Source organism: Barbus barbus, assembly GCF_936440315.1.
Source record: "Barbus barbus genome assembly, chromosome: 35".
In the NCBI taxonomy this organism is placed as follows: Eukaryota; Metazoa; Chordata; class Actinopteri; order Cypriniformes; family Cyprinidae; genus Barbus; species Barbus barbus.
In genome coordinates, this window is record NC_136763.1 from 5,148,214 (window position 1) to 5,164,496 (window position 16,283).

Consider the following 16,283-nt stretch of genomic DNA (forward strand, 5'->3'; position numbering starts at 1 on the left):
CGTCTGTTGAATAATAAAAAAAAAATGAAAACAAGGAAAACAGAATTCTAATAATTTTTGGGTTTATATAAATGTATTTATTTGTTAAAAACAGTAAAACCATCAAATATTATTAGATAGATAGATAGATAGATAGATAGATAGATAGATAGATAGATAGATAGATAGATAGATAGATAGATAGATAGATAGATAGATAGATAGATAGATAGATAGATAGATAGATAGATAGATAGATGCAAAGCTGAATTTTCAGCATTACTCCTGGCTTCGGTGCCACATGATCCTTCAGAAAACATTCTAATATGCTGATATGCTGCTCAAGTAATATTATTATCAGTGTTGAAAATGTGATACTTTTTTTTCTGAATTCTCAGGATAATAACTGTCTGATAAGTAAAAGTTTGACGTCATGACCTTGCATTTGGAAGTTACTCATGTTACTCAGATGTTGCTCTACTATCAGAGAGGAGACAGTGTTCCACTCTTATCATTCATAATGCAGAGGAAGACTTCAGCGAATCATCTAGACACATAACTCATGAGTCAGAATGGTACAGGAATAATAGGGATTGACACGGATAAAAGTGGACAGGGATAAACACCTGCGCTGAGCAATGAGGCCAAGTGCAGATGGAGAAGGACGTTTCAAGATGTTTCTATGTACCTTTCTAAATTCTCTTTCTTATTGAATGTTGTTGAGAGTTTCATCCGCACATCAATGCAGGGTTCTGAACACAATGTGCCTGATGCATGAGACACACTAGACACACTAACTCACTCTGAGGGTCTTTGTCATCTGACAGATGTTTAGGGTGGACCTTCACTAAACAATAGAACAGTGATTAGAAAATACAAGATTATTTCTATTACATAATATCACCTATAAAGTAGTAAGACGTCCTGTGTTCTAAAGCCTTCTATATCATAGTTAACATATTTCCAGGGACTATAAATAGAATAATAAAAAAAGCATATTTCTTTTTACTTTTATAAAGTAAACATAAGAAATTTTACATTTTAGTTATATTTCAAGCAAAGCATCTTACTTTTTGCCAATATAAATATCAGCAACTGCAATAAATTGCACATTTTAGCTCATTTTGGGCCTAAAGTTGCTATATATATATATATATATATATATATATATATTTATATATTAGTGCTGTCAAACGATTAATTGCGATTAATCACTTCCAAATATATATGTATGTGTACTGTGTTTATTATGTATATCTAAATACACACACATACGGTATATATTATGAAAATATTTACGTTAATAGTTTTTTATAAATTCATATAATTATATTTTATATTATATATAAATATTTAATATATAAACATAACATATTTTTCTTAAATATATACATGTATGTGTTTGTATTTATATATACATAATAAATAAACACAGTGAACACTCATATATTAGACTATGTAAACAAAAACTTTTATTTTGACAGCACTAATATATATATATATATATATATATATATATATATATATATATATATATATATATATATATATATATATGCAAACTTCAAAAATTATTCCTATTTTAAAGAATTAAATTTTTTTCTGACTTATTTCATGTCAGGCTTTACAGAGATAAAAATATAATAATTAATAATAAAAAATATCAAAGTATTTTTGTTTGTTTTTACTTTCTAAGTAAAGAATCTTGAGTTTGTGATCAGACGTCCCTGAACTCCTTTCACGAGGAGTCACGTTGTCTCATCTTGTCCTCGTCTCAGTGAGCGACACATTGTATCGGCGCAGAATGGAAATGTGACACCGTGTCACATGGACTGATATCATAGATGAATTACTGTGACATTCAGATATCAGTCACACATCCACCTCCACATGAACAAAAATATAAATGCTTTCTCCAAAAAAAAAGTTAATGTTTTTGCCCTATCAAATATACAGATATTATTTTATAGCACAAATAGTAATGTTAAAAAATCCTTTTGTAAGTCATATGAGAGCATAACGTTTCAGATTAAATGACTGTACTGTATATACACACACTGAGACTCTTAAGTGTCTTATAATGTGCATCTATTCATGTCTTGCACATAACAAGTGGAAAGATTTCAGGAAACTAATATGTGATTGGACAAGTCAAATAAATAGAATTCAGATTTGAGAAAACATGGCCTCATGTTCTATACAGAAGAACCGTTTAAGACACTTTTCACAAATAGGGCTTGACAATTTTAAATTCAATTCTTTGTTTTTTTTTTAAAAGAAGGTGAGAAGAAGGTTTGTCCTCCTGAAGAGGTAAACCTAATTATAATATGAACAGTTTCATTTTAAAAATTAATTTTATATGAGTTTTGACATTTCTGCAACCCTTACTACAATTTTGGTACATGTGAATACCGTTTACAGCAACTATATGTATTTTAAAACTGAAGCCCCAACAGGTGAGTGGATACACTGGACAGCTGTACCAAAGTATTTTCAAGAAAAGTCAAATATATAAAAGTCTACTAAAAAACTATATTAAAAGTCTTCGGCTGTACACATGTATTTGTTGCTGCCGTAAAGCAATTCACACATTTCACAGAATTTTGTAGCCCTTCACCAAACTTACTTAGTGTAGGCTACTACATACTAATTTGTTGTGATGGGAGAAACAAATCTTTTTACAAAGCTTTGAATTAACTGAACTAATTGCTTTGCGAAACGATTCACTGTTTCGAAGCTTCTGAAATACGGTGATGCCTGCTGGTCAGAACTTGTAAATTCAACAAAACTCGAACCAAACGAGCTTAATTACAAACCCAAGAAATGTTTTATTGAAAGTATAATCTATTAAATGCAATTAACGAATCATTTAATACTATTAAATATGAAGTGTGAGTACAATATGTGTTCTTTTATATATTCAGGGCTTGTTTTGTTTGTTTTATGGAAGGGGTCATCGGATGCCCATTTTCCACAAGTTGATATGATTCTTAAGGGTCTTAATGAAAAGTCTATAACATACTTTGGTTCAAATTTCTCAATGGTAGTGTAAAAAAAGCTTTTGTACCCTGTCATGGACTGTACCCAGTCCATGTTGCTTTAAATGCTAATGAGCTCTGCTGACCCCGCCCCTCTCTTCCTTGGGGCGAACGTCAGCCGTGAAACTGGCTAACTAGCACTTTATGGAGTGGAGAAACTATGACGTCACTTTGTAGGCGGATCAGCTGTTAGCATGAAACTGGATTTTTCCATAGGCTTTTGGATTATCGCAAAAAACAAAACAAAAAAGCTCAGTTTTCAATCGTAGCTCATGAAACTTACACGTTTAAATAAAAAAGCCTAAATAAAAGCGCCATAACTAAAAAGCTAAATTTAGCCTATAAACGAACTACAGCACCACGGTCGCTCGCCTTAAGCGTCACCACCATCACCACGATACTGACAACTTTTTCAAACTTATTTTTAACATTAAGTGAAAAGGATTTACACTGTATATGAATTTTAATCCACGCTATATGAACCTTTTCATATAAACTGGAATAAATACAAAACTAGAGCAAAACTAAAACTGAAATGAGACATTAGTAATAAATAGTATAGTGAATAAATGAAATAATCTTAAATAAAGGACATTGAAAGCACTTTTTCTGTACATTTCGAAATAAGATGCATTAAAATCCTTGATTAATATGCATATTTTAATTAAAAACGTATCCCCACGTACTCAATAAAATTCTAGTGCATTATTTTAATCTATTAAATAACAGCAGAGTGAGCAAATTTTTGGATATGGTAAGATTAAACTTATTTTAGTGAATAAAGTGCCACATTTCTCTATAATTTTGTTAGGGTGGTTACACAAAATGTTATTTTATCCTAGCTTCTAGGAAATCCTCAGTCTATATGCTTTCTAACAGCTTCATGTGGCCGTAAACATTTCATTTTAACGTGGCTTTAAACACTATGCATAAACCACACTATGCATTTAACCAAAATCCCATTCAATAAAACAGCCTTGTCAATCAACTCTTGTGGGAGGGGCCTGTGCAGAACTACGTCATTCTGACAGGAATCTCAGAACAGCCTGATTTGAGAAAGGGGATTTTAAAAAATAAAAAAAAACACTGGGTGGATTTTTATCATTATAGGATGGATGTGTACACACACTTCCAACACACATTTATGTTCAAACAACTTGCGATGGGTTCCGATGACCTCTTTAAGAAGGAGCTGGTTAGGCACCAAATGTTGTTTGTTTTATTGGTACTCATTTATTTCTTATAAATTAAAGAAAAATATTTGTTTAATAATTTTTATTACAATAACTGGTAATAATTAATGCCAAATAACAGAACACCAATTTGTACCCTCATGTAAAGTGTCTTAAGTGGGACATCAGCAGGACATCAGAATGGATGTGTTTCGGTGACCTGAGGTCCCAGAAGGTCGTGACCCAGCGCTGACCTCCTCTCCTCCATCCAGGAGGTCACTGGAGAGGAGCTGCCGGCACAGTGTGTCCACCACCAGAACCACCGGAGTCCAGTCTGAAGGAAAGATAGAAGTTTACCCAGCAGTTTTGCATGAAAGAAAAAAATGTAAATGAAACAGAAAGGCAGAGCTTACCGCGACTTTTTCTAGTGCACAGATCTAGTGTGTTGATCAGTATTTTCCCCAAGATCCTGCGAGAGACTATCTGTTAGGGGTCAGAACACAGGTTAGAGGTTTTCAGCTTGAAAACAAGCAGACAAGTGCGTTACAGAGCTGAATCACTAGGTGGCTGTGTGGAATTTGGCAATGCAATGCACATGACTTGATCTTGCTTTCATTTCCAATGTGATGAATGAACAGGAAGTCATATTAACCAGGTAACTCTCCTTTACTCATTATTTGATTTGACTGCGAAAAGTCAAGGGTTTTTACATTAAAAGTGCAAATTAACCATAAAATGATAAGTACACTTAGTGAGGGCAAGTGTTAACATTTCGCATACTACTGTTTGAAATGTTGCATATTGTTTCAGATGTTTGTAAAAGAAATTGCTGGCAATATATATTATATAGTATGCAAGATGCCAGTTTTACATACTTTCTAAGTCATAAACACCTTCTAAGTGTCTATTTTAAGTCTGACAGGAAACATTCTATAGATGTATTGCAGATGAGAAAACTCTATTAAAATATATCTTTCAGATGTAAACAAGCACATATTGATAACTCTGCGATGTACATGTGCTATCAGGGTCCATGTACTTTATTCAGTTCACGAGTATATTCAACTAATTGCATTTTCCAAACTATGTAAATAATAATACATATTTAATATAGAGTAGAGATTAATAATATATATTTATGTTCATGTGTAGTTATTTTTTTCAAAAGATTTAAGGTCTTTAACTGAGCACAAGAAGCTTTAGAAGATTCAGCTCTATGCATTAAATCAGGGATTTTACAAATTGGAGTTGGCGAGGAAACTGCAGAGTATTTGTGAGCTGAAGAAAAGCTAATACTAAATGTACTTAAATTAAATGAATGATTAAAAAAAATGTAAAATCAACTAAATAATAAAATAAAAAAGATGAAATGTTTTATTTGTTTCCCTACATGTGACCATTAACTGACATCAGAGAGCTACATTACTGAAATATTCTAATTATTAATTAATATGCGTTGAATTATTGAAATATTTACTGAAAAGCACAGGGGATACTTTAAGAAAATAATTTTGGTCAAAGGGGTTCAGCTGACAAAAAAAAGTTTATGAATCCCTGCATTCAATAATAAAGGTTTTCTTTATGCCCTAAACCATTAGTAATTTTATCAAATAAAATGTTAAAATAAATTATAAATACATTTTAAATTAGAATTAGAATATAGTTAAACACATTAAACATTTAAATCTGATAACATATAAAATATATTATATACTGACCTTAAAATATAATTTAATGTATTTTGTTTGTTTTTGTTTTACGATGAGGGGACGAAGGGGGGTACCAAGCCATATCATATATCATATCATATCATATCATATATATACCACTGACTTCAGTAAGCAACCACTCAGAACACACTTTTTACTCTAGTTCTCACTTTGTGTGGTATCTGCAGCAATAACGTGAGCGCATCAGTCAGTCTCTCCTCCTGCAGTGAATGATAAACTCTCAAACTCTCCACCTCTTTCTGCTTCATCTACAGAATGTGACAGAGAAGGCAGGTGTTCATTAGAGATGATGTGGTGTTTGATATTCCATTATCATAGATTCTTCTTTAACTCTCACCTTTCCCTCTTGATTTGCCCTCTCATCCACTTGAGGAATCCACACATGTGCTCTGCTGTCTTTGCTGTGAGCGGAGCTCTGAGAGACAAGCCAGTTACAGATAGCAGCTTTCTGACACCTGTGGAACAGTACAAATGTGTGAACTTGTCAAATGAATCCATGGCCAAAATGCAGAACTTTTTTTTTATGTTAAAGATATATTCACCCTTTGGCACAGCCGTGTAATCTGTTGATCAGCTGTTTCACCTCCAGGTGGCAGCACTGTCCTTCATCTATGCTCCTCTCCTCCTCTTCCTCATCTGATGCTGCCCGACCCTCGACTGACCTCTGCAGGTCTTCTTCTGCACAGAGACGTCACATGACCACTACTGTCTTTAATGCCCTGCCTTCATACTATTTTGCAGTATGTACTGTGCACACAACTTTGTGGAATACAGAAAAAAAAAGTATACAGCAAAGTTAATGTCTCATACAATGAAATGCACTCGACTTGATGCACTTGTAGTGTGATGAAGGAATTTGGAGTAATCTCTTTTTTGACTAACTATTTTACTGGGCGATCAAAAAAGACATTTTTACACAAAACCGGAGGAACAATATAAAAGGAACATTTTGAGAGAACCCTGTGTAAAAGGTGTTATTTATGTTTTTATGGCAGTGCTCGTGACACTAGAACTAAAATATATATTTAATATTTATATTATAATACATTTATATTATGTATTATATATATTTATTATATTATTTATTTTTTATATTAAATAGCATATAATTTATATTGTAAAATTATTTTTAGAAATGAAAAAAAAAATTGTTTTTAAATGTCAAAAAATAAATATACAATTTAGTAATCAATTATTTATTTATTTGTATTTAAAAAAAATAATACATTGAATATATTATTTGTTTCTGGAAATGTAAAATCATATTCTTTAATGAGATAACATTATTGAAAAATTAAAAAAAAGATTACATTTATGGACATTTTTGTTATTGTTTTATTTTACTATTATTTTTAATTAAAAAATGTTAACGGTCTACAGTTTATTTTTGCATTTATTTCTGAGGTAATGCTACACAGCACTTGCAGAATTAAACATGCAACATGATGAGGTCACAAGGCAAAAGTGAAGCGATAAGTTAAGGATCCAATTCTCTTCCAGTGACACGGCTTCAGTGTGCAAAGAAGATGACATGCGCCAGGTCTTCAAAAAGAACAAGAGAAGGAAGGTACCAGGCCCAGACGGTGTGACACCAGCCTGTCTGAAATCCTGTGCTGACCAGCTGGCCCCCATCTTCACACATACATTCAACAGATCACTGGAGCTGTGTGAAGTCCCCTCATGCTCCAAACGCTCCACCATCATCCCCGTCCCAAAGAAACCCGACTGAACGACTACAGACCTGTGGCTCTAACATCTGTGGTCATGAAGTCATTTGGAAAACTGGGTTTGGCTTATCTGAAGGACATCACTGGACCCCCTGCAGTTTGCCTACAGAGCAAACAGGTCTGTGGATGATGCTGTCAACATGGGACTGCATTACATACTGCAACACCTGGACAGACCAGGGACTTATGTGAGGATCCTGTTTGTAGACTTCAGCTTGGCCTTTAACATTATCATTCCAAACCTCCTCCTGCCCAAACTAACTCAGCTCTCCATCCCCACCTCCGTCTGTCAGTGGATCAACAACTTCCTGACAGACAGGCAGCAGCTAGTGAGGCTGGGAAAATTCTCATCCAGCACCCGTATGACCAGCACTGGAGCTCCTCAGGGCTGCGTTCTCTCCCCACTGCTCTTCTCCCTCTACACCAACGACTTCACATCTAAAGACAACCTCTGTCAAACTCCTGAAGTTTGCAGATGACACCCCAGTCATCGGCCTCATTCAGGACGGTGACGAGTCTGCTTACAGACAGGAGGTTAAGGAGCTGGCTGTCTGGTGCAGTCTCAACAATCTGGAGCTTAACACGCTCAAAACAGGGGAGATGATTGTGGACTTCAGGAGAAATCCCCCTGCTCTCCCCCCACTCACCGTCATGAACAGCACTGTGACTGCAGTGGAGTCATTCAGATTCCTGGGCACCACCATCTCCCAGGACCTGAAGTGGGACATTCACATAGACTCTATTGTGAAAAAGGCCCAGCAGAGGTTGTACTTCCTTCGCCAGCTGAGGAAGTTCAACCTGCCACAGGAGCTGCTGAAACTGTTCTACTCCGCCATCATTGAATGCATCCTCTGCACTTCATTAACTGTCTGGTTCAGCTCAGCTACCAAATCTGACCTCAGAAGACTACGGAGGGTAGTCCGGACTGCTGAGCGAATCATTGGTACAACCCTTCCCACTCTCCAAGAACTGTACTTATCCAGAGTGAGCAAAAGGGCTGGTAAAATAACTCTGGACCCCTCACATCCAGCACACAACCTCTTTGAACTGTTACCATCTGGTCGACGCTACAGAGCTCTAAGCACCAGAATGTCCAGACACAGAAACTGTTTCTTCCCTCAGGCAATCCATCTCATGAACACTTGAACTCTTAACAATAAACATGAAACACACAACACTATCATACTTTTTATTTTTTAACACACATACTTACATTTCAAATTTGCACCTAACTTACCTGTACATACTGAATTGTCTATTTTGTATATTGTGTTTGTGCTATTTTACATATTGTCCATTTTGTATATTTGTACATTATTTTTTTATTATCTGTGTCCTGTAATGAATGAGAAATTGATTATGATAGCTTTTGACCCTCTTACCTCTTCTGGCATCATCATGACTGGTGGGGGAGGGAAATCCAGACCCACATGGTTCAGCTAGTATTTCAGTTTTGTTCATATTCAGCTCTGTGCAGGTGCACTGGGCCCTAAAAATAAGTCATACAGCACAGTAAATATGATTAAATAACCTTTTGTGCAGATGAGTCAAGATGTCTGGAATCAAAACATTTAATATCACATAACTGATAGAGGCTGTTCAGCACACTGCGTTTATTGTGGTGCTGATGGCATGAACAAGTTTGATAATTGTCCCAGCAGAGCGTGTGGATTTTCTGAGTCGGGAACTTAACAGGTTTCGACCTGCTTTTCCAGGTGAGGAATGAGCATTACATCACCGCTCTGTGATGCCAAAAATGAAATATTAACATATATATTAATCTGCTAAGCGTCGAACTGAAAGCCAACAATCTGCCTGATTGATTGCAAAGTAAATGTGAGCTACAGTTTTGTAGCACATTTGGCCATGTAATGCATGCTGGAATTGCTTCAACGAAGCTTATTAGTTCATCATACTTAAAAATAATACTTTGGCTTGTGTAATCGCTAATGCTCACTGCATTGCAGTAAGAGGAGTGTTCCGGAAACCTGTGTAAAAACAGTCATTATTTTTGCAACTATTTAAGTTTTATAATTTACACTGTAAAATTAGACCTCATTTTTGCTCTGAGTCATCTAAATATATATATATATATATATATATATATATCACAACTACTGTGTGTGGAATGAGGCACACAAAGATGTCAATGAAAAAGAAAGTTCAATAATCTTTAATGATTCCACAAGGGTAATCCAGATGGCGCAGGAAAACACGCACGCAAGAGGTAACATTCAACAATACCAGACAAAGACAGAATGAACAGACTTGACTATATGTAGGGGAGCTGATGAGGGACAGACAGGTGAGGAGGATGAACTAATAATGACATAACGAGAACAAGAATGGGAACATAACCAAATATGGACACATGAGGGAGAAAATACAACAGAATGTCCATAACTGTGACATATGTATGTAAACTCTTTTGTTGCTCTAATGCTACAATTTAGTGATTAGTGATGCAATAGTGGTGCTAAAATTACACATTCCCTCACTCCAAAAAAAATTCTGGGTTAAATACAACCCAGTGCTGGGTAAATGTTGGACAGAACACATGCCGGGTTGTTTTCAACCAACAGTTGGGTTAAATGTTTAACCCAACCTTCTGGGCAGTAACCCAACTGCTGGGTAAAAACAACCCAATCGCTGGGCTCATCCATATTTTACCCAGTGCTGGGTTGTATTTAAACCAGCATTTTTTTTAGAGTGCTGTTAAAGTTAGTGCATTGTTAATTTAATATGACCCCACCCCCACCACCTTTTTTTTACATACTTAACTTTTTTAGTTTGTAAAAAGACAGATAGATACTAACAGATGTAAAGCATTTTGTGGCTTTTAGTTCTCATTTAATTTCTCTGTCATTTTCAGACATTTCTTAATTAATATGTTCATAGATAGAGACAAATGAAACAGCACTGTAAAAATCACTGACCACAAACGTCTTTGATCTCTGATTGTCCAGCATACCTGCTTAAACATGTCTGGACCTCATATCCTTCCTCACAGGATATAATAAGACATGTAGAGTTAGATGCTGCAATAGAGACTTTGTGTGATTTGCTGTAATACTCACTTGAAAGCGAATAACTAATAACCGTTTGCAGGAAACTGTGCCGTCCTGTGTTATTAAAGCAGGTCATTAACATCTGTCAAGGGAAAATCAGACATGTCTGCGACAAGCCCTGCATTGCTGCTCCTCTCCAAATTGTTTCATAGCCAAGCGCTGCTTCTTGGCTGTAACATTGTGAAATATTATTATAATTTAAACTTTTTCTATTTGAATATATTTAAAAATGTAATTTATTCCTGTGATGCTAAGCTGAATTTTCAGCATCATTACTCCAGTCTTCAGTGCATGATCCTTCAGAAATCCTTCTAATATACTAATCTGATGCTCAAAAAATATATATATTTATATTATTTTCAATGTTGAAAACAGTTGGGCTGCTATATAGTTTTGTGGAAACTGTGATACATTTGTTATTAGAATTCTGTTTAGAATGTTAAGCCGTTCATTATTTAATTATTTAACATTATAAATGTCTTGACTGATCAATTTAATGCATCCTTGATGAATACAATTATTAATTTAATCTTTCAAAGAAACAAAAAAAAACAAACACTACTGATCCCAAACTTCTTTACCTGTAGTGTAGTTATGCATGTGTGTGACTGAAATTATGGCATCAGATAAAGCATCAGATCAATAAAAGATCTACCTGAACTTCTCCAGCTGGCTCTCCAGACTCTGGACATGTTCTCGGAGCAGGTCAGCTTGTCGAGCCTGGTCTTGTAAGGTCCTCACACCTTGCAGCCCTGCGGCCAGAGACTCTCTGACCTCTTCTGTCCTCTTCTTAATCTGTGTGTTTTCAGTCCGGACGCTGTCCAGCATCTCCTGCATCCTGCTAATTTCTCCGTAAGCCACCATCAGCTCTTCCTCTAACCTCTGGTTAAACCTCATGGCTTCCTCCAGCTGTCCATCACGAGAAGCACGGATCAGTTCCAGCTCTCGTAGGAGGTCTTTAGTGCTTCTTCTGGAGTCCCATTGCATGTGTTTGGATTGTGTTTTTGTTTTGCAGTCCTGTTTTTCAGGGGTTCCTCCAGCAGTATGTTGGGACGGCATGTCTTTTCGGTGTAAAGCCACCTCTAGTGCCAAACACCGCGCATCGCTGCTCTGGAGAGCTGAACGCAAGTCCTCCACCAGCTCCCTCAGACTGGCGTTCTCCAGCTCCAGCTGGTCCTGCCATCTCCTCTGAGGGTTAATATCCTCTGCAATACAGTAAAAATAAGGTCTTCAGTAATGGCTAAACACAACAAAAAAACACAGCTTTTTGCTTTCAAATTGATTCATAGAAATTATAAATTATTTATTAATCAACTATTTTTAATACTTGTGTAATATGAATTAAGAAATAAATGTTAAGTATAATATATGTATCCTAATACAATTATTTATTAATTAATAAATCATTTTAAATTAGTTTAATATTTAAAGTAATTGGTTGTTTTTTGTTTTGTTTTTTTATACAATACAACATCATTCAAATTCTGCTCTTAGATGTGTAAAGTCATATTTATTATACTTAAATTACCTTCTTTTAATTATGATTATTATCATTATTATTATTATTATTTATTGTCAACTTACTACTTTTTTAAGTTGGGTTCTTTGAGGGTTACAGTAATATTCAACACTGCAATAAAGAACATTTTTAATTGATTCATAGAAAATATAAATTATTTATTAATCAACTATTTTAATAATGGTGTAATATAAATTAAGACATAAATGGTAAATATTATTTAACTATTATAATACAATTCTTTATTAATAAATAATGCTTAGATTAGTTAAAAAATATGATAATTATTTGTTTTATTTTAAATTATAATGTAATACAATATAATTCATATATTATGTTCTTAGATGTGTAAAGTCATAGTTATGATAATTACATTATTTTTTTTTAGTATATGAAGATGACGATGTACATTTTTATTTTTAAAAAGTGGGGTTCTTTGAGAGTTACAGTAATATTCAACACTGTAATGTTAGAAATTTTCTAATTAATTCAGAGAAATTTGAAATTATTTACTAACCAGTTATTTTAAACATTAATTGTGTAAATATAACATATTACTTAAATTATAAATATAATATATACTAATTATTAATATATCCTATAAATTCATTTTGTACTTGTATGAAATACAATCAGTAAATAAATCAGTTTATTTGGTTAGTTATCATTTAAGTTGATTTGGTTTATTATCATTTAGAAGTTGTGTATGCAATATGCACTTGGTTTATGTCACAGACACTCATAAATCTCCCTTAAATAAATCTTCATTATTAATCATTAAAGGCTAAAAACGTCCCCTAAGGCTTGAGTTTTTGGATGGAAAAATACAGCTGTTAAATTAGTCCAACTGTCCTGACAGCTCAGGTGTGGGTGTGTGTGTGCGTGTGCGCGCGTGTGTGTGTGTGTGTGAGAGAGAGAGAGAGAGAGACGCTCCTACCTGCGTTTCTCTTGGGTTCCACAGCAGAGCTCTGCAAATGATTCTGAGAGAGTCCGGATCTCCTCACTGACCTCCTCCGGTTTTGTTGGTCGGCAGACAGATCAAAACTGACGCACTTTCTCCTCCGGACGCGGGGACACCGAAGTCTGATCTCCCGCTCGATGTGCTCGGTCTCCTCGCTGACCGGAAGCCGAACTCCCGTCTGGTCTTCCTGCGCTTTTAGCGAGAAAACCCCACAAAGCCGTGCGTGGAAATCTTTAAAGCTCAAAACCAGAGGATGTCCATCGCAAATATCCCGGTTCTCGGTCTCTGCGCTCGCGGGGATCCCCAAAATCAAACACAGACTCCTAAAGTCCTCATCCGAGACGAGGTCATCACCGTTGTAAAAAGCGAGATGATGAAATACCTCCTGGAGATACTGGTCCACACCGGTGGCCAAAACCACGATCTCGTTTTCCACGCAGGGATCCGGGCTGAAGTGGTGCGTTAGCGCGCATTTGAGCCACTCGCTTTTACGCGCCGCGTGGATCCGCGAAACCTGCATGACTGAAGATACATCCACAAAACACCCGGGTTTCTACATACCCACCTCCTTCAGACAACTTTCATCACTGTGTATTCGCAACATGTGCTGCTAATTATAGGAAACTTACCAGATAGGAGTATAAAAAATAACACTTGACATAACAGTGCCAATGTTGTAGCCTTTATAACATATACCCTAATAATTAACTTGATTCAAAATGCATTGTTGACTTAGAATCCTTTCCTCAACCTCTTCCTTCAGGGACTGTGGTTGTGTGCGTCTTCAAAAGACCCACTCCACCCTTTGGGTTGACAGAGGAGGTGTGTGTGTATGTGTGTGTGTGTGTGTGTGTGGTGTTTTCCAGGGCACATGAAAGCTTTCAGATCTGTCCAATCACTGCTCACTTCAGGCTGAGGATTTTTGGACCTCGACCAAAGAGTGATCTTCTCTGGAGCTTGAAGACACTTAATACAGGTAGTGTGGACTCTTGTATAGAGCAGCTTTTATCTAAGTTTACAGATCACTTTGAGGAGTTTTCGAGCATGACTCACTGACTTACAAGAGATTAAAATGAAGCAGGTAACACCCATGCAGATAGCCTATAGAAGTTATGTCAAAGCCTTAAAAACATATATTTATATAAAAATCCATAGATGGTATAAAATTAAGCTTTTTTTATTCAAAACGAGTAAAATAAGAATCAGAAAAATATTTTATACACATCAAAGACAAGTGACACTAATAAACAAAAGGAAAATACATTAAAAAATAGTAATCTATATAATATTAATGTTATAAATTTGTATGCATAAATGAAGGTTTATTTACAATTTAACTATTTTTTAACATGCATATAACAAATACAATGCCGTTTCCACCACATCTCAATTTGTTTTTATGTGTTCTGTGACATTTCATGACCTTTTAAACTTTTTTAATAAAATGGCCTAGAATGAATGAAATATTTAAATAATAAATGATACTCTCACTGTTTTTGCATAATTTGTAACTGACTTGATTAAAACTTTTTTTTGGGGGGGGGGGGGTATCATAATATATAACATATCATATATATATATATATATATATATATATATATATATATATTTCCTTTTTGTTACTTGTTTTGATGTATATAAAATAAAACTTTGAGAGTAAAAAAAAATGTTATTTTATATCATCTGATCATATATGTGACCCTGGACCACAAAACCAGTCTTAAGTCACTTAGGTATATTTGTAGCAATAGCCAAAAATACACTGTGGGTCCAAATTATCGATTTTTCTTTTATACCAAAAATCATTAGGATATTAAGTAAAGATCATGTTCCATGAAGATATTTAGTAAATTTCTTAGTGTAAATATATCAAAACTTAATTTTTGATTAGTAATATGCATAGCTAAGAACTTCATTTGGACAACTTTAAAGGCGATTTTCTCAATATTTGGATTTTTTGCTCCCTCAGATTCCAGATTTTCAGATAGTTGTATCTCAGCCAAATATCGTCCTATCCTAAAAAACCATACATCAGCTTATTTATTCAGCTTTCAGATGATGTATAAATCTCAATTTCGAAAAATTGACACTTAAGATGGTTTTGTGGTCCAGGGTCACATATCATACTGTATATCAGAATAGGAATGGCTGATATGGATCAACATGCCAAGTTTACAAATAGCTAGTAGCCTACATCATGTTTCTGCATCAGAAATAGAGGTCTGGTATAACTGGAGACAATCTCTAAATAAAATACTAGCCACCATTTAACTAGTGTATGTGTCTAGTTCTGCTACATATCAGTTTATCTGTGACACTAGATACTTATCTATGCAATGACAGTAAGAAAGTGACCTATAGCTTGAGTCACAAGCCTTTGTTTCTTGACTGGAACTTACAGTAGGTTGATATGGGGTGACTTCCCGTAAAAAAGACCCTTGCAGACATGTGATACAAAAGTCCTGTGTTAGTGTCTCTCAAATACCACTCCGGAAATAACTGCCCTCACCTTAATAGCCTATCATCTTAGTTCATGACAAATACTCTCACCCCACAGGAAATACTCCCACAGATACACCTGATAGCTCATTCCGTCATGTGTCAGATTGTATTTACCCACCAAACCTTTTTTCTGTGTAGTGACTCAGAGAAAAGTGCTTTTGTTGAAAGTTGAGTGTAAGCACTGAGGTAGCCAGATTGCTTAGGTGTCTTTTTCTTTTTCTTCACCAGTCTTACTTTTGTTGTTATGTCTTAAATCTACTTGAATCATGTTATATCTCTTTGTGAAGCACCAGATTGTCTATAGATGTGAGATATCATGCTATCATACATTTGCTGCTTTCTGTCAGGTCTTGATGAGACAAGTCAAGACTCTAGACGGTGACCTATTTTACAGAAAAGCAGACATAATTTTTGTCAATCGTGGATCACAGACGTCTTAGTCTTCATCCAAAAGCGTCCATTAATCTCATAAAATAGAAATTTGCTCATAAATGACACCAGATTTAATGTTGTGTGGAACAAACATAACAGAATAGCAATTTGTAATATTATGCTATATTTATAATATTGTTTATTTTATTAACTCT

The 16,283-nt window shown here is 35.0% G+C and overlaps 1 protein-coding gene across 2 annotated transcripts; it reads right to left on the bottom strand.

The window, feature by feature from the left end:
* Nucleotides 1–2,789: 2,789 nt before the first annotated feature.
* LOC306855127 (EF-hand and coiled-coil domain-containing protein 1-like) lies at nt 2,790–14,040 on the bottom strand. 2 transcript variants are annotated; one of them, XM_079393578.1, is made up of 9 exons: nt 13,824–14,022; nt 13,171–13,716; nt 11,370–11,919; nt 9,029–9,135; nt 6,462–6,597; nt 6,257–6,374; nt 6,069–6,167; nt 4,603–4,672; nt 2,790–4,523 (listed from the first exon to the last, which is right to left on the bottom strand). In XM_079393578.1, exons 2-9 carry the CDS (start codon nt 13,712–13,714, stop codon nt 4,375–4,377), a joined length of 1,773 nt encoding a protein of 590 aa, XP_079249704.1. In that variant the 5' UTR covers nt 13,715–13,716; nt 13,824–14,022; the 3' UTR covers nt 2,790–4,374. The 2 variants fall into 2 exon arrangements, with proteins under 2 accessions (XP_079249704.1, XP_079249703.1); XM_079393577.1 differs by having other exon boundaries at nt 13,171–14,040.
* Nucleotides 14,041–16,283: the final 2,243 nt, after the last annotated feature.